Source organism: Pleuronectes platessa, chromosome 6, assembly GCF_947347685.1.
Source record: "Pleuronectes platessa chromosome 6, fPlePla1.1, whole genome shotgun sequence".
NCBI lineage: Eukaryota > Metazoa > Chordata > Actinopteri > Pleuronectiformes > Pleuronectidae > Pleuronectes > Pleuronectes platessa.
In genome coordinates, this window is record NC_070631.1 from 2,450,818 (window position 1) to 2,470,011 (window position 19,194).

Consider the following 19,194-nt stretch of genomic DNA (forward strand, 5'->3'; position numbering starts at 1 on the left):
TTGTGTCATGTTTGTACTTCTGCTGTTTTTGGAATAAGCTAGAGACTATTTTCTAAATGTGTGGACAGTAATGTGTCTGTCTGTCTGTCTACCATCCGTCCATCAAAGCTTTGTCTCAACGCCTTGAGGGACATTCTTCAAAATTCAACGTTTAGTCCGACTGATTCTATTTTAGAGGTCAAAGGTCGTAGTGCATCATGTAAACTTCACTGGTTGGTGGAGGAGTTTAATGTGAGTCCATGTTTCAATCAGTGACCAGATAATGACATAACTGCAGGTGTGTGATTGATCAAGGTTTAAATAATACTCTTAAAAGATTGTTTATCAGATGTGGAAACAATCAAAAGAATCAATATGAGAGAAAGAACCCTGAGATGTTACGTGAGGATTTCTCAACAATACAAACATTCAGAGTCAAAATGAGAAACAAACGAAGCAGATGTCAAAAAAATCGAAAACAATTTATTTTAAAATCACAAAAATGTTAGAAAATGGACAGATAACTGAAGCGGTGTATGAATGGAACCCCAGAAAGAAAACAAGAAATCACCAGTTCATGGACAAACCAAAAGTACAATTGAATACAAACAAGCGAGTTGTATCATTTAAATTGAATTAAACTCTGATAAAAACACACATTTGCAAATATCGTCATTTTTAATTATTCAGCTTCACTTTGTTTAGGTTTCACAAGCGTTACATTTCAATAAATCCTGTTTCTGCAGCTGATTGTTTTTAATTTTTCTCGTGTGGTTCCAGGACATGTTGGTAGAAGCATGTGCACAAAGCAAGCGATGCTAGTTTTTAATCATTTTCTTGATGAACTGGTAAACTCATCCCTCGTTTCTGATCTGCTGGTCTTAACTGGACTGATCTCACAAACATCTTGATTTAATCTTTTTGCCGTTGGCAGCTGAACCCGTCACCGTCACTTCCTGTCTCCTTTTCGCCTCAGATCTTCTGCTTGTGTCGTGAAACCACGAGAATTATAGATTTGGATCATAAAGTAACTGATTACCTGAGATTTGGAGAATATACTACTTTTTTGTCGTAGTTGTTAGATGGCTTGAAAAAAAAAAAACTTAAAACAACTTCTACATCACACAGGAACTCACACCCACGACTCCAACATGAAAAACATTGAACATAACTGACCACCAGGACAAGATATGTTGCTCCATTACGTAATGAATGTGAAAAACAGAAAACAATTCATAATATCCCACTGACTTGATGCTCGTTAACATTTTCTGTTTGTTTCCCAAACCATTTAAATGATCTAACTCACCCAATAGCCTTTGTATTTAACTATACTTTTGATTCACAGGATTCCTGTTAGTGACATGTGTCGTCTTTGGGAGTCTCTGTTGTACAGCCATGAAAATGCTTCACAAAAAAGCCAACTCTAACACATTATTTACACTTTCCCGAATCGTTCACCACGCTTCAATTTCTTAGCCTGTGGGAAAAACAAAGAGAAGAAACATTTACATTAATTATTATACGTTTCTTTTTCATTCCCTCGGTGCTTTGTACTTAAAAATGTCAGCGGGTTAAATGAAAGATGAAGTTACCTCAGCTTCTTCTCCGCCGACTGTAGCTGCAGTGGCTGAGATCCCGAACCTCTCCTTCCGTTTCTTCAGCTTCTCATCCTCTTCCAACTAGAAAAACAAGTTGGTTTCAGTCCCATGTCAACTTCAGACGTTTTATATTACAAGTCCCTTCATTTCCATGTATGGAAACATGGAAGTTTTTAAGAAGAAACTTTTAATTAATGCCAAAATGCAAATTATACAAGAAAAAATACATGCAAGTAGAAAAATTATAAATCTGAAAGTGTAGTTGCACCATGAATCTCTGAGCTCAACTATGCAAGATCATGTTCACCTTTTGTGAGATGGAGGAAACGTTCCCGCCAAATCTCTCCGCTCTCTTCTTCAGTTGGTCAGCGCTCACCTGTGAGAGACACAAGAATGATCCACTTAACGTTGTGTCATTTAATGAAGGAATAAATAAATGTCTAAATACTTTTATGACAACACTTACAGGAGCTTTACTGTTGGCGACGGCACCTGTTTGGGAGAAAGACGAATGGATTGAGTGAGAAACAGCAGATCAGATATTTAAAAGTTAAACATTGCAGCTGTGAGTGAGTTTAGTGACCTGGAGTGGGACTGGACTCCTCTGTGGACGATCCAAACCTGAAGAGAAGGAGCACAACAAATTCCACCATCATATTTAGGGTAAAAACCAAGCCCATAATAACCTGAGATTTGAATTCAGATATTTGGTTATTCTTTCTATCAGTTAGGACGACACTGGTCAAACTGATTTATGAACAGAATCTTGATGGGCAAGATGCATGAACGTTGTGGGAGTCTTACCTCGCAGCACGTATGGCCTTCTTGCTCTCAGCGGTCGCAGGCATCTTGAAACGTTCAGCTCTCTTCTGTAGCCTCTGCTCAACAGAAGGTAACATTTTAAAATATGAACTGGTTCTGCTGACGAATGATTGCAACTAGTTAGACAGATCTTGACTATTTGAATCTATAATACATCTGTGGTTTCACCCTGGATTTTAGTTTGAGATCTATATGAAGCAACACTGTGAAACTTTTGCTGAGCAGCAGTTTTTAACTTGAACTCCAGATTGGGTGCAAAGTTTGTCTTTCACATCTGAAGAAGCAGCAGGAGACTGTCCTGCTGAGACTCATTCACAACCACTGGAACATTCAGAGGAGGGGGGAAGTCTGGGTTGAGCAACAGGAGGCAGAACATGACGTATGAATTTTGCTGCAAAAATTGTGTTTTGGTTTTCAGCACATCGACCTCGGCACTTATCACCGGAGGCTCTCGTATCTTGTCGTCTTTCCAAGTTGACGTCTTCGTCTACATCTAATCCTAATATATTTGATTTCTTCCAGTTTTACATCCACCCCGAGTTAGAAACGTCATCAACAAATCCACATTTCCTGAACTGAGTGGCTGAAAAACATCTGGAAAATATCCGGCGCATCTGAAACGCATATTTCACTCTTACATAGAACAGGATTAGAGGTTCTGGGTGAGGAGTGGAAATGACAGAGGAAACATTCTCCTTGTTCCAAGTCAGTTAACCATCAGAATCATTTTGAAGCTGTTGTTTTAAAGTTGCACAGTGTTGCTCTAACTTCGACATGTGACAATCTTTATATAAAAATATACAATCTATGACATCCAATCACATAAGTGTCATACATACTTCGCCGGAGGTTGTTGGCGGAGCTATTTTCACCACCTTCTTTTCAGCAGGTCTGAAAGAAAACATGTAAAGAAGTGAAATAAGCAAAGACTGAATTTGGCAGTTAAAAAAAAAAACAATGATAAAAGACGGTAATTGCCAAGAGCAAATATTTTTGTTTGTTTGTTAAGAAGTAAAATAAAACTCACGTCTCGGAATCAACAGATTCGGCGTCCTTGTCGACGCTCACATCGTTGGCAGGCTCAGGTTTAGTGAACTCCTAAAAAAATAAAACAGAAACTTTAACCACAAGGTTCAAAAACAGTCTGTGAGGGAGGAGGGAGCACACAACTTAAAAGAATGAATCCTGTTACCTCCGTGTCCTCTGCCAGCACTTCATCTACGTCTACGTCGTCCTCTGTGGTTTGAAATACGAGATGAAGGGATTCCAAAGAGAAAGATGGAGCAGATGATGAGATCAGTTAAGTTATCACATGAAGGACGGCAACAAAAAATGTTTTTTACCACGTATGAGTAACAAAGTGCAGCAGAGAAACGTCCTCACCATGTTCCTCCAGGAAGGCCTGAAGTCGAGCGATGAGCTCCCCTTTGTTCCCCTTGGTGTCCAGACCTCGGGCCTCACACTCCAACCTCAGCTCAGCCAGCTACAGCAGCAGGAGAACCAGGAAGAGCACTTTCAATCAAACAAGCAGCAACGAGCAGGTTCTCCTTCCTGTCAACACTTTGTTTAAAACGGTTTCTTCGGTACAAGGAGGTCTGATATAAACTGTTCGTAGTGTTGCCTGCATATTAAACTACATCCTCAGAATATTCTCCATAAACGATCCAGTCAGCTCTTTGATTTCTCAAATTTAGCAAACAGTTTATCGAAATATTTTACTGTAAACAAATACTAGAAACTCTTGCTTCATATATTCTTAATGTTCATGGAATTCAAAGACTAAATTCTCACGTGTTGGTAAATGAAAAGGTTATGAAGTTCTTGATGTCGCCTACTGCAGTCAATGGGACTGCATCAGTGTATCTTTCTAACCATAAATCACAGGCATCTCGTCACTGTTTGGATTAAATATAGTGTAATATGTATGTAATTGTAATATAATAAATATATATTTTTACAGTAGGGACGTCAGCAGCCCTGCACACTGATTGGTCAGAGTGTGAAGTTAGATCCGTAGTGAGGTGAAGTCACCAGGTGGCTGACCACAGCCACTGGTCTTTAGAGGCTAAGGTTGCGAGTTCAAAACCCCAAGATGAAGCTCAATAACACGCCTCACGTCTATTTAGGCTAAATGCGTCATGACACCCTTATTTCCTCTTCCTCCTCTTTATTTCCCTCTTCCTCCTTCACCCCCCCCCCCCCCCCCCGACAGGCCCCGGCCCCTCGTTGCTTCTCTCATCTACAGATAAAGTCTTTTCCCCTCGAGCTGCTGCAGCACGTGTGTCTGATCAACAAAGTTTTTTTCAAATGAGGTCAAATAATCACCGGCAGCGTGCAATTGAAATTGAAAGAAGTGGCGGGAAGCCTTGTAACAAACAGGAAATACAAATAAAGTTTGATTGAATCCCCACAGGATGTGTTTATCCTCGTGAACACCCGCTTCCTGGGCGCTAAGTCCTTTTTTAACCCAGTTAGCTGTTAGCTCCGCGGCTGAATGAACAGCGTGAACATCCGCCGGCTGCTACGCGTCAACGCGTCTCACGCGCCTCACGTGACGTTCAGCCGCAACTTCGCCCTCGCGCTAAACCGCGAACAACGTCCACGACACGTTCCCCGCGGACACACGCGCCCGCTGGACGGGATTTAACGCAAATTCGAGTCGGTACGAACCTTCAGCTTCTGCAGCTCGCTCACTTCGGCCATCTTTCTTTGTTGTGGTGTCACTTCCTCCAATCAAAGAGCAGCCGCGCGCCTTCTGAGCGCCTTGTGACCGCCGGCCGCGCCCCACAGCGCCGCCCGCAGGTCAGAAGGAAACACTGCAGGCCCCACACTGAGGTGACCCAGAAACTCTGGGGAACATTTTCTGTTGCGACCTCAAACTTATTTAAAACAACTGCGTTACAACATGTCGGCGGATACTGATCATAGATACATTTCAGTTTTATTTATAAAGCACATCTCATATGCAGAAGTAGATTCAATGTGCTGTGCAGGGACGTAGAGACAAAAGGAAAAGACAGTGACGTTTACATCTGAATGAATTTGTATAAAAGATTAAAATAAAGTTGAAAAGAAATAGACAAAGTCGATAGAATTGTGTCTATCTATCTATCTATCTATCTGTCTATCTATCTATCTATCTATCTATCTATCTATCTATCTATCTATCTATCTATCTATCTCTCTCTCTCTCTCTCTCTCTCTCTCTCTCTCTCTCTCTCTCTCTCTGTCTCTCTGTCTGCCTGTCTTAAAGCAAACTTGCCTTTAAATGTACTAATAAAGTCTTGATATCGTGTGATTCCTGTTTGTGGGAGTAACTTCCTCTCCAGTAGAAAGTGAAGAGGAACAACAGGACGAGGCCTCCCTGAGGCTTCAGAGCCTCGGAGGTGTTTCCATCTTCTGTTCAGCCTGAATGATCCAGAGCCTCTCACATGAAAAAGACCTGGATGATCCAGAGGCTCATTAGCAGGTCGGCTGTCGAACACAAGGTCATGAGGTGAACAGAGGTCACAGAGGTCAACTTATTTCCATGGGAACTCTTTGATGTATCATAATGCACATTTTGACCTATATTTTCTACTTAGTAATAATAATAATATCTTTGCAGCGGGTGAATGTGGTTAAGGGGTCGATCGGGTCGTCCACTAAACATATGGTCGGCAGTTCAATCCCCATCTCCCCCGTTATGATGAAAGTCCATTTTAATGTTTGAGATAAAGGAACTGACTGAGAAAGTTCCAGAGCCAACTTCTACTCATTGGGATTTTCTTGGTCTGTTTTTATTTCTATTCTTGGCTTAAGCGACTGTATTGACAAAACTACTCATACTAATACTAATACTAATACTTATACTACTAAAACTAATACTTGTAATAATAATAATAAAGTTTATTTGTCAGGCACTGTTCAAAACAAAGGTTACAAGGTTCTTTACAAGTTAAAAATGGAAAATCGAAGAGAAACAATAGGAAACACATGAAAGCAATTTGAAGATCACACAGCGATAGATCACTGATACAGAAATAAATAAATAAAATGTTACAGATGCGAAAACAGTAAAAAAAAACAAGATAAAATGACTAAGATAGACGGAGAGATTGGAGAAAGTATTTTAGATTCAGATCCTGACGAAAATAAGGACTGATAGAGGAATGATATTTATGATTGTGTGAATTGGTGCCTCTAGATTTAATTTACTAGTTTCACATGTGAACACAGCGTGTGAGGTCATACAGTACATGTTGGAGATGAGGCCCGAGGCGAGGGAGCAGGTTCACGGTCCAACGCTGATGAATCAGGCCTGAGCAGGATTTCCCCTGTGAATGCTGACATTGTTGTAAAAAGAGGTTTAAACAGTGTCACAGTTTGGCATATGATATGGAGACAAAAAATTTAAACTTTCCACAAAGTGACTCTGTGGGTGGAGGGACAAAGCCGGATGAATTTAGGGAGTCACAAGTGCTTCAATAATCCTCATTAACGCTGCATTCCTCCAGGTCTTTCCCTCCCGAGCTCAGAGTCTCTGTGTGACCGATTGTTGAAATGACACAGAAACCAACAACGGCCTGTTACATGTTGATATTTCAAATACTTCCACACTTAAGCTCGCTGTATTTGCAGATAATATATTTCTGTCTGGATTTGACAGCGGGGAATGAGCACTTCAGAGTAAATCCACAAATAATTGGGAATAATTAGAGACGCAGCCCAAAACGTGTCAGGTGACTTGAGCGGAGAATCAGGTGACCTCTCATGTTGTAGCTGAGAGCAGACGCCCGGTGAATGAAGGATTCAGATGTGATACTTTTGTGTGGCAGGAGCTTTAAGTCATTTATTTCCCATTTTTATCTGTTGCACCAGAAGAAACTAAATATTATGTAATATGTGGACTCAAACTCATCTTTTATATAATGATGTAAAAATTATCAATAGCACAATTTAACACTCTTACATGCAAAATGAAGTTAAATATAGTGAACGTACCTGTTGTGGGTAAATTCTGCATATTAGTTTTACATATTTACAATTTTTTTTACATTGTATATCTATATATAATCTTGTCTAATTATTAAAGATCCAATGATAAACTATATAATAATATATCAGTCATATGAGGAAGAATGTTCACTAATTAATTCACTGTGATGAAGGATCCGTGAATCTAAACAACATAATATGACATTTGTAAATCCAGGTGCAGCTTTTGTCTGAATCTTCTTAATTTGAATTTTAAAGGAGATTTCTGTTTTCGTATCGGTCTGAAAAACTAAATTCACATGTTCATACAGAACATGTACAGTGTTGTAGATACTGGTCATTGTACTGAACCTGTACTTAATACGTGAGATTACACCTTGACCCGTGCAGGATGTTGATTTAAATGTAGTTATTTGGATCAGGGCCTGCACACCCCTGCAGGACTTGTGATCTGCTTCATGCAAAAGTCCACGAGGAATTTGTTTGAGTGTGATTAAGTTTGGAGCTTTCTCTAATGTATGAACAGCTGTAATCTCCAAGACGTGCTTTTACAGTAAATACACCATCTATGCAGGTTGCCCTAAATCTGAGTTCCGGGGGGGGGGGGGGGGGGGGGGCTGCAGGGCGCCTCCCCTGCTGCTGCACCATGTGAGGTCGAACCCCAGAGAGTTTATAAAGACACGTCTCCTGCCGCCCTCAGCTCACCGACAGGACTTCTCACAGGCACCTGACGATGTGGACGCTCACCGGACTGTTGCTGCTTCTGGCAGCAGCTTCTCACACTGAGGCCAGTAAGTACAGACTCAACAGAAAGTCAGGTGATGAGAACAATCCAGATGCTGTCGTTAATCGTTAAAGAGAACGTGTTTGAAATCTTTAAACTTTTAGACCAAATCCAACAAAGTGTTTCACCTTCAACACTTTTCTTTCTACACAAAGGAATCGAGCAGACGTTTCATCAGAGGAGGAAACACAAGAGATGAATTACAGATTCTATTATAACTTTGTAACTTGGAGTCTAACAAACTTTAAAATGGAAGGAGATTGATAAATCCAACATTCCAGCAGCGGTGCAGGAAATATTCACAATCTTTTAATTAAGTTCAAGCAGCAATTCTACAATATAAAGATAATTTCTTATCATTAAAGAGATTCAGATTAAGTATACAAATTAAAAGGACTCATTTTAATTTGAGATTTTAACTTAAGACTCACTTATTATAATATACTATATTGTTGGATTTATTATAAATTTAATTGAAGCTGACGCAAAGGAATAAATGTACGGATCAATACAAAGAGAAAGAGATGTGTTCAGGTTCATAATGTCTGTGTCCAGTTTAAAACCAGTTTGGTTTCCCATGACCTTCCTACTCAACCATGCATGAGAATCAACGTGCAGCTTTTTGTCTTAATCCTTTTATTTTGAATTTAAAGGTGATAATCTCTCTGGAAATCCGGCTAAAAAACTAAACTCACATGTTCAACGCAATAATGCAATAAATCCACCGGCTGCTTTTTAATATTCTGGGGCATGTGAGATTAAAACCAAATTTACATTTAAGGAAACCTTTTAATTTCGTCTCTGTAATATTTCAAAATCCATAATCGATAATCACGTTCAAAATCTGCTTTAGCAAATAGCTTTGTGATCTGCCAACACATGTGATCTGCAACTTTAACGATGTTTAATCCAAACTCAGGCCTTTGATAATGTTAATCTGTGATAAAAGACGCACACATGCACACACACACATACACACACACACACACACACACACACACACACACACACACACACACAAACACACACTCAGCTGAGCATCACATGAGGGGGATTGTGGGGATTTAAGATTATTATTGGTAATAAAAATCCCTCATTTGGACTCTGACACTCACCTTTACCTTTCATCAGATTACTGACGTAAGAAGTTAATATGACACGGAAATATAATTGTGTAACGTGTTCACATGTTCCAGTTTGTTGTAACTGTTAAACCAACAGAATTCATGTGTTATAATAAATATCAAGTATTGTCTTTTACAGCAGAAGAAAAAATAAAAACTCTTGTTGCTGATAAATACATTTTAGTGGAATCGTTTTTATACTGTAGACAATAGGAATAATAAGTTATAAAGGTAAGTTAGGACCTTTTTTAACTGATATACTGTATTAAAGAAATGTTTTCAGCTGTGTGTATTTTCTGTATTCAACACAATATTTGTCATTGTGATATTTTAGAGCCCAAAAACCGTTTCACTCGTTATCCTTCATGGAACACGAAGATGTACCCGATCTGGAAAGATGCAGACCCCCGATACAGAGACTCCTGGAAAGGTATGTGTGTTGAAATGATAATTAAAATGTTCTTATTTCACTTTGTGCGTTATTTGTTAAAGTTTTCTTGGCTCTTCTATGAGGTATCAGTGGTTTTGGAGATGATGTTGTTACACCTCCTGACCACCAGGACGCCCCGTTACTTTAAAACATTTGTGAACAAAACCAAAACAGTTTTTGTTAACGTGAGGGTTCACAGTCCGGTGAGTTCTCTGTTGACCTGTCGGCTCCTGCAGGAGGAAGAGTGAGCTTCAATGTCGCCAACGACTCACCGACTCTCACCGGAGCCAAAGTGACCTTCAGCATCGACCTGGAGTTCCCTCACAGCCAGAGGGTGCAGCCCGACGGAGACGTGGTTTGGGCCGAAGACTGCACAGTCAACGGTAACACAACTTGCACACACAATACAGGCGCGGAGTGAGCTCAGGTTCACCTGGTACAGCTGTTCCTGGTCCTCAGAGGAGGAACCTTTTTGATTCTGGTGATCACCTGACTTTTCCTCTGAGGTTCACATCTGTGGTTTTGACTGAAATGTCTCAATAAACATTGGATCTGCTGCCATGTGATCGTGTCTAACACGTGCTCATGGTTCCCAGAGGACGAACGCTCATGACTCTGGTGAGCCCCGCACTTTACCTCTATAGCGCCACCAGCAGGTCAAACCTTTCACCTACACAATCAAACATCTCATCTACAAGACATCCAGGTTCCTAGAGAAAGACTCTGAGTGACTCTGGTGATCTGTTGACTTGTGCTCTAGCGCCACCAAGAGGTTGAGAGATGAGTTTTTAAATAAAATATAAACATCTGGATTTACTGATATATGATTTGTATTTGGTGGCAGTAGCACAAGGACATAAATATATACGTAGGCGTATATGTAAAATAAGAAAATACAATAATACAAAAACAATGAAATTACAGACACAAAATTAACGTTATGATATAATAACTAAGTTCTGAGATGTGTTTGATGGCAGCATAATGTTAAACTGGTACATAAGAGTAATACGATGGCCAATAAACACCATCATTTTATAAAATGAACTAATGCTACAGCTTATAGTATTAAAATTATATAAATATCTATGAATCTCATTTAAATCTATATTTGTCCTCGTCTGTAACGCTGCTGCAGGAACGAAGCACCACGAGTCGGAGCCCGTGTTCCCAGCACAGGGCACGGACTGGGAGGCGGTTTTCCCTGATGGGACGCCAGTGAAGAAGGACAAGAAGCCGGACTACGTGTTTGTGTGGAAGACCTGGGGTGAGTGGAGCTGTCCTCTCGTCTCAGCGTCTCTTCTCAGGGTCAGAGGGTTTGACCTGGGACGGATTCCACATGAGCTTCACATCACATGAGCAGATTATAATAGAAGACAAACTTACTTGGAAACCACTTATATTTAAAGACAAGTGAAAAGTTTTGTATTCTCACCTGACACATTGACTCATTTAGATAATTCACCTGTAGTGATGCAGTGGAGTGAGTCTCAGGTGTGTCTCTGGATGCTCATTGGACAGGTCAGTACTGGCAGGTGGCAGATGGCCCCTCCTCCTCTCTGACCATCGCCACAGACGACATCCCACTGGGCTCCTACACCATGGACATCGTGATCTACCACTACCGGAGCAAAGAGAGGTTCATTCCACTGGGATACGCCTCCACCCAGTTCTCCATCACTGGTGAGTTGGTTTCACTTGTTGATAACAGACATGGCCATCCCCAGGATTCTCCTCTACAATGAAAGGATTGTTTCCTTCCCTCCTCCACCCGTACAGGCCTTAGACCTTTAGATATAATGTCCATCTGTTGCCCGTCCATTGTTCCACTCAGATCAAATCCCTTTCGCCGTCTCCCTGGACCAAGTCAACGACGCCGTGGCCGGGGACCTGCGCTTCATCCTGAACCGGGCGATCGCCTTCACCATCACCCTCCACGACCCCAGCCAGTACCTCCGGGACGCGGACATCACCTTCAACTGGGACTTCGGGGATGAGAGTGGAGCCCTCATCTCCAGGGAGCTCTCCGTCACCCACACCTACATCCGCTCCGGCCCCTTCAAGCCTCAGGTGGTGATCCAGGCTGTCATCCCGGACAAGGCCTGCGATCCACCAGTCGATACCCCGACCAGGGCCCCTGGTCCACAGCCTGAACTGGGTTCCACAGGTGAGGTGCAGATATTCACATACAGCCCAGTTTAAAAGCTCATCCCCTTTCTTTGCTCTTCGAAAATGTATATTTCACAAATTGTCACAAGCTAAAATCTTTCATGATATTAATAATATAAGCAAGGACCTAACTCAACCTCCTCTATACGAGCAGTGAGAGCTCCTGCACTGGCATCTGCTCTCCCTCTACTGGTTTCCACCAAGGCCACTGGTCTGCGTGTCAACATTGGGCCTTCAGACTCAGAGGAGGACAACACCGAGGACGAGGCCTCCACTGCCTCCGTCACTCAGCCGGCACAGGAAGCACCTGCACTGACAAAGACCCCCTCCCCCACCAACCGCCAGGCGCCGGCTGACTCTGACAGGGGGCGTGGCCTCGCAGCAGGTGAGCTTCTCTGGGTCTGTGTGTGTCTTCACCACAACAACACATCACAGCAACGTGTCCTCATGGAGAAACACTGACTCACTCCAGCTCATCCAGTTCTCTGAGATGCAAATATGATGCAAATCTTTAAAGAGACATTTTACTATGAGGCACAAACAGGCCGAGCTCACGAGGAGTTATCATTTGGTTTCTGATTTACATGTTAGCACCATGATCTCTTTTCAAAGTACTAAGGGACTGAGAAGCAGAAAGGAAATATTGTTGTTATTAAATATAATAACTGGGGTGATGATATATCTGACTCTGTAATTCTATAAAGGATGTGATGTGATCTCCCCTGACTCCCATCACATCCTTCCACTGTCTCCTCCAGTTGTTCTTGTGTAGTTCTGCTCCCAATCAATCGCAGATGAAAACTCGTTGGAGGTTATAAATATAATAAATATGCTTTTCGCTGATTTTCCTCTTCAGTTGCAAAACGAGCCCTGACAGGCCGAGCCTCAGCGGTGGTGGTGGCAAAGAGACAAGCCGCTGATAAACCCTCTGAGGGCGACTGTGTGATCTATCGCTACGGATCCTTCTGCACCGGCATCGAGGTGTTCGGTGAGTCACCGTCCACCAGCGTCCATCATGGAGTAAAATGAAACAAGTGTCCGTCCTCAAGCCCTGTGACCCTTGTGTCTCTTTGTGTCCAGAGGGCATTGGAAAGGTAGAGATAACACAAATGAGCAATGCTGTGATGGAAACACCGGAAGTGGAGAAAAAGGTGTTGGACATCACCGTCACCTGCCAGGGAAGGTGAGCGCCCCCGCTCTGCACGTCTTCAAGTAACAGTCCACTTCCTGTTGGACTCACTGGTCTACCCCCCCCCACAGCTTCCCTAAAGAGGTGTGCAGTGTGATCCTGGACGCCGAGTGCCTGAAGCCAATCCACTCGGAGTGCAACACGGTGGAGCCTTCGAAGGAGTGTCAGCTGGTGCTGCGGCACTTCTTCAACGACTCCGGTGTCTACTGCATCAACGTGTCCGTGGCCAACGACGTCAGCTTAGCCGTCACCAGCGCCAGGTTCAACGTGGAGATGGGTGAGCGGCAGGACCAGCTCCCAGCGGCCCACAGGTCTAGTGTTGGCCTGCACCCTGACTGGGATCTTTGTGTTTCAGGTCCCACTGTGTCCTCCTCTGGTGCAGTTGCCATGATGCTGGGTGTGCTGGTGCTGGTTCTGGCAGCAGGAATAGTGGCTTATTCCTACAAGTGAGTTACCTGGTGTTTTCTTGTGGTTTCACTCTTCTACTCAATAAGCTGTCGTGCCTGTCATGAGGCAAACTCCTCCACTGCCAATGGGAAGGGAGTAAATCAGCAGTTTTTTGCAGGTTTACCAGTTTTTCAAAAAGATATTTGTGCTTCTCCTTCACCAGGCGCTTCAAGTCCTACCGACCTCTGAAGGAAGACTCGCTCACGTCTGAAGGTCGGCAGCTCGACGCGACTCCGAGCGGCTCCGGAGCCTCCATCTTCTGGAACCTCCTGAACAGACGAGGAGCCGCGGACAACTGTCCCCTGCTGCAGGACCGGCCGGTGTGAACCTTCAACCCCCCCCCCCCCCCCCCCTTAACCACACAGCCACACCAAGCAGCAGCTGATTCACAGCGTACAGATAACTGGAATGCCTTTTTATTTATACTTTTTTTTAAAACATGTTTTCTAAAATGATAAAACTTCACGAGCGTGAAACATTTAGCTTTGAATCATAGATGAACTGGAGTTGTACTCAAGACCTGCTGTGATCTTTGGTAATAAAAGTGTCTGCTTCGATTTGGAACAAACTGAGTTCTTTGTTCAAATCATGTTTTGTTCATGTTCCATTTCTCACTGTGTGAAATGTTTTCACAAAGTGTGTTGCCTCAGTGTTTTTAGATCTTTTTATCAGATGTTACTATGGTATACTGAAGTATAATTACAAGCATTTAATAAGTGTCCAAGGATTTTATTGACAATTACATTAAGTTTATGCAAAGAGTCAATATTTGCAGTGTTGACCCTTCTTTTTCAAGACCTCTGCAATTCGCCCTGGCATGCTGTCAATTAACTTCTGGGCCACATCCTGACTGATGGCTGCTCATTCTTCATAATCGATGCTTGGACTTTGTCAGAATTTGTGGGTTTTTGTTTGTCCACCCGCCTCTTGAGGATTGATCACAAGTTCTGAATGGGATTAAGGTCTGGGGAGTTTCCTGGCCATGGACCCAAAATGTCGATGTTTTGTTCCCAGAGCCTCTTAGTTATCACTTTTGCCTCATGGCAAGGTGCTTCCATCGTGCTGGAAAAGGCATTGTTCATCACCAGACTGTTCTTGGATGGTTGAGAGAAGTTGCTCTCGGAGGAAGTTTTGGTACCATTCTTTATTCATGGCTATGTTCTTAGGCAAAATTGTTGGTGGGCCCACTCCCTTGGCTGAGAAGCAACCCCACACATGAATGGTCTCAGGATGCTTTACTGTTGGTATGACACAGGACTGATGGTAGCCCTCACCTTTTCTTCTCCAGACAAGCTTTTTTCCAGATACCCCAAACAATCTGAAAGGGGATTCATCAGAGAAAATGACTTTACCCCAGTCCTCATCAGTAGAATCCCTGTACCTTTGGCAGAATATCAGTCTGTCCCTGATGTCTTTCCTGGAGAGAAGTGGCTTCTTTGCGGCCCTTCTTGACACCAGGCCATCCTCCCAAAGTCTTCACCTCACTGTACTTGCAGATGCACTCACACCTGCCTGCTGCCATTCCTGAGCAAGCTCTGCACTAGTGGTGCCCCGATCCTGCAGCTGGATCAACTTTGGGAGACGGTCCTGGCGCTTGCTGGACTCTGTTGGGCGCCCTGACGCCTTCTTCACAACAATTGAACCTCTCTCCTTGAAGTTCTTGATGATCCGATAAATGGAAGATTTAGGTGCAATCTTACTATGATTATGATTTCAAGCACCACCCTCCTTTTAAAGCTTGCAGTCTGCCAATCTGTCTCAATCAGTTGACAGAGTGATCTCCAGACTTGTCCCGGTAAACTCTCTCCCCTGTGTTAATAAGAGAATCACTGACATGATGTCAGCTAGTCCTTCTGTGGCATGGCTGAAATGCAGTGGAAATGTTTTCTGGGGGATTAAGTTCATTTTCGTGGCAAAGAGGGACTTTGCAATTAATTGCAATTCATCTGATCACGCTTCATAACATTCTTGAGTATATGCAAATTGCCTTTATAAAAACTGAGGCAGCAGACTTTGTGAAAATGTATATTTGTGTCCTCCTCAAAACTTTTGGCCACGGCTGTAAACACAGTTTGACTTCAAATGAAATAGAAAAGCATCCGACTGGTTTTAACGTATATAAAGGTCTTTATTTATATAGTGCTTTTCTAGTCTTGATGACCAAGACACACACACATTCATACAGAGGGAAGACTGGGATCGAGCCCCGACCTTCTGGCTGGAGGACGACCGCTCTACCCCCTCAGCCACAACTGTTATCATCTGTTAAATGTCTGAGGATGGAAGCAGATTTTCAACAGATTTCATTATGATTTGTTCAAACACACAGTTTATTTCGTTTGAATGAACAAAAGCAAAACAACTTCACGTGTGACAGGAACTTTATTTTGAGCAGAGCCAAATTTGACATTTTCAAGACTTTGAAACTGAGCAGCCAAAACTGGTGATTGATCAAACATTTCTGATTGGAAGGATTCCAGGAACTCATTTTAATCAATTTACGTTCTGTTGAACTAATGCCTGTGTGTCCCTTTTAATATTCTTCTCCTTCCTCCTCTCCCTCTCCCTCGATGGAGTCGACTCCGACCTCCTCGTAATCCTTCTCCAGAGCTGCCATGTCCTCCCTGGCCTCGGAGAACTCCCCCTCCTCCATACCCTCACCCACATACCAGTGCACGAAGGCCCTCTTGGCGTACATCAGGTCAAACTTGTGGTCGAGCCGAGCCCAGGCCTCAGCGATGGCGGTGGTGTTGCTCAGCATGCACACGGCCCTCTGGACCTTGGCCAGGTCTCCACCAGGAACCACAGTGGGCGGCTGGTAGTTGATGCCGACCTTGAATCCAGTGGGACACCAGTCCACAAACTGGATGGAGCGTTTGGTCTTGATGGTGGCGATGGCGGCGTTCACATCTTTGGGCACCACATCTCCACGGAACAGGAGGCAGCAGGCCATGTACTTACCGTGGCGAGGGTCACATTTCACCATCTGGTTGGCCGGCTCGAAGCAGGCGTTTGTGATCTCAGACACGGAGAGCTGCTCGTGGTAGGCCTTCTCTGCAGAGATGACGGGGGCGTAGGTGGCCAGAGGGAAGTGGATACGGGGATATGGCACCAAGTTGGTCTGGAACTCGGTCAGGTCCACGTTGAGGGCGCCATCGAAACGGAGGGAAGCAGTGATGGAGGACACAATCTGACTGATCAGCCTGTTCAGGTTGGTGTAGGAGGGACGATCGATGTCCAGGTTCCTGCGGCAGATATCATAGATGGCTTCGTTATCTACCATGAAGGCGCAGTCAGAGTGCTCCAGGGTGGTGTGGGTGGTCAGGATGGAGTTGTAGGGCTCCACCACTGCAGTGGACACCTGGGGGGCGGGGTAGATGGAGAACTCCAGCTTGGACTTCTTGCCGTAGTCGACGGACAGACGCTCCATCAGCAGGGAGGTGAAGCCAGAGCCGGTGCCACCGCCGAAGCTGTGGAAGACCAGGAAGCCCTGAAGACCAGTGCACTGGTCGGCCTGAAGACATGAGAGGGAAAGAGATTAAATATGAGACACAATATTATGATTTAGTTTGAGGTTTTCTGTCAAAATTAAGACCTAATACCTGATGCAATGATACTCACCAGTTTGCGGATCCTGTCCAGCACAATGTCAATGATCTCTTTGCCGATGGTGTAGTGTCCACGGGCGTAGTTGTTGGCAGCATCTTCCTTCCCAGTGATCAGCTGCTCAGGGTGGAACAGCTGGCGGTAGATTCCAGAGCGAACTTCATCTGAAGAGACAGAGTCAGTCAGAGATGACTCAACAGTTTGATTTAATAAATCAGAGTACCCGTGGTCTCTACATTTCATGGCAGCTTACCGATGACAGTGGGCTCCAGGTCCACGAAGACGGCTCTGGGGACGTGCTTCCCTGCTCCGGTCTCACTGAAGAAGGTGTTGAAGGAGTCGTCTCCTCCTCCCAGAGTCTTGTCGCTGGGCATCTGTCCGTCCGGCTGGATCCCATGTTCCAGGCAGTACAGCTCCCAGCAGGCGTTACCGATCTGGACTCCGGCCTGACCAACGTGGATAGAGATGCACTCACGCTGTGGAAAGAGAGAACAAGAACATATCTCATCTGTGTTCACTTCAATTCATTTAAATTACACTGTTGGTGATTTCATGCTATCTACAATTACTGCAACATAGAAGCATCTAGAAATACTCAGTGGCGCCCCCTATGTGAGACTGACTGTGGTGCAGGGAGGTGCACTAGGAGGCACCTCCCTGCACCACAGTCATCTGGGGACAGAGGCTGACTCCCCTCTCCTCCTCTCCTCCTCTCCTCCTCTCTCCTCTACTCGTTTTTGTCCTCCTGTAATTTCCCCCCCTCTCGTGCCACCCGAGCTCCTCTTTAGCAAACATAGGCACGAATTCAAATTCTTATGCACGCACGAGCGCTGGTGGGCGCGTGCACGTCAACAGCCTGTAATATTCCACTTGCTCCAGTGCAGAGAGGATGTGCACGATCAGGAATAACTCATCAATCTGATCCATGAGAGTTTGGTTCACTGTTTAAATCTGTTTATCTTCCTGATTGACTTATCAACTCGGATTGAAAACAATGAAAATGTGTTTTGTTTATTTCGGATTCTTCCTGTCATGTTTAAAAGCAGAAGCTTTGCGATGCATCATGTTGTGATTTTTATAATCATGGATGAGGACGAGATGAAATGAGATGAACAATAAAGCCACTGCTGTGTGCTATGAATTAAAAATGACAGCTGCAGCACCATGTCTCACCCATCCCCACCCAGCCTGCCCCCCCCCCCCCCCCTCCTCCCCCCACACGCCTTGAAACAAGGGAGGGCTTTTATTAATTGATATTTTTATTTAATTAACACATTCAATTTGAAAAATTTCGGAATCAAAAAGATAAACAATGGAACCACATATGAAGGAAACGTCAGATTTGTCCTGAGTGGAGCTGCAGCCTGACGCCGCCACTCAGTGCATTGTTCTCCTCTCTGCACAATGACAGTCACACCATGTCACTGCAGCGCTAATATGCAGCCACATTATTGATCCACCTTTCTCCCTGAATATAAACACACACAACGCACCTTCGCATCACGTTACTGTGGCTGTAAAGGCAAAGAGGCTGTGTGATGATTATCTGCCGACGTCCAGCAACGAGGCTCTGCAGCAGCTTCGCCTCCTTCTCTTTTCTGCCTCACACACAGAGTCCGAGAATAAAAGCTGAGACTCACCATGTTTCCAGGAGGAAGAGGAGAGGTGGAGAAAGAGGACTTTTACAAACGGTGGGTCTGCGTTGCGTGTTGTACCCAACGGGGTCGATGCAACAACTGCTGAACGCGAGGGCGGCGCTTCCTGATTTATACACGGGATCTGCTCCTGTGCACTGAGAGGGGGGGCGGACAGTACCACTGTTCAGTGTTCAGTGGGAAAAGTACATTCTTGTTGTTATCATTGTGAAAAATCTGCTCATAGAAATTAATTTCACTATTCAATATTCAAGATTCAAGATTCGAGATGAGATGAGATGGAATAATCCTTTATTAGTCTGTATTAGTGGGGACATCTGCTGTGTGACAGCTGCAAAGACAAGTAGAGACATCAGTAGAAGTAAACATGCAATATTAACTCAGAGAAATATGAAAATATGTACACAAAGG

The 19,194-nt window shown here is 43.9% G+C and overlaps 3 protein-coding genes across 3 annotated transcripts; 1 reads left to right on the plus strand and 2 right to left on the minus strand.

The window, feature by feature from the left end:
• Window positions 1–442: 442 nt before the first annotated feature.
• On the minus strand, window positions 443–5,178 carry sarnp (SAP domain containing ribonucleoprotein). The gene is made up of 11 exons (XM_053424938.1): window positions 5,073–5,178; window positions 3,786–3,885; window positions 3,595–3,638; window positions 3,430–3,500; window positions 3,242–3,293; window positions 2,385–2,458; window positions 2,164–2,201; window positions 2,047–2,072; window positions 1,888–1,956; window positions 1,575–1,661; window positions 443–1,459 (listed from the first exon to the last, which is right to left on the minus strand). Exons 1-11 carry the CDS (start codon window positions 5,103–5,105, stop codon window positions 1,418–1,420), a joined length of 636 nt encoding a protein of 211 aa, XP_053280913.1. The 5' UTR covers window positions 5,106–5,178; the 3' UTR covers window positions 443–1,417.
• A 2,934-nt stretch (window positions 5,179–8,112) lies between these two features.
• Window positions 8,113–13,848, plus strand: pmelb (premelanosome protein b). The gene is made up of 12 exons (XM_053424877.1): window positions 8,113–8,170; window positions 9,622–9,717; window positions 9,954–10,100; window positions 10,856–10,984; window positions 11,239–11,400; window positions 11,552–11,884; window positions 12,041–12,289; window positions 12,755–12,874; window positions 12,967–13,069; window positions 13,147–13,352; window positions 13,431–13,521; window positions 13,686–13,848. The coding sequence occupies exons 1-12, from the start codon at window positions 8,113–8,115 to the stop codon at window positions 13,846–13,848; spliced, it is 1,857 nt and encodes a 618-aa protein (XP_053280852.1).
• Window positions 13,849–15,885: 2,037 nt separating this feature from the next.
• Window positions 15,886–18,894, minus strand: LOC128442438 (tubulin alpha chain). The gene is made up of 4 exons (XM_053424897.1): window positions 18,769–18,894; window positions 17,382–17,604; window positions 17,144–17,292; window positions 15,886–17,036 (listed from the first exon to the last, which is right to left on the minus strand). Exons 1-4 carry the CDS (start codon window positions 18,769–18,771, stop codon window positions 16,056–16,058), a joined length of 1,356 nt encoding a protein of 451 aa, XP_053280872.1. The 5' UTR covers window positions 18,772–18,894; the 3' UTR covers window positions 15,886–16,055.
• Window positions 18,895–19,194: the final 300 nt, after the last annotated feature.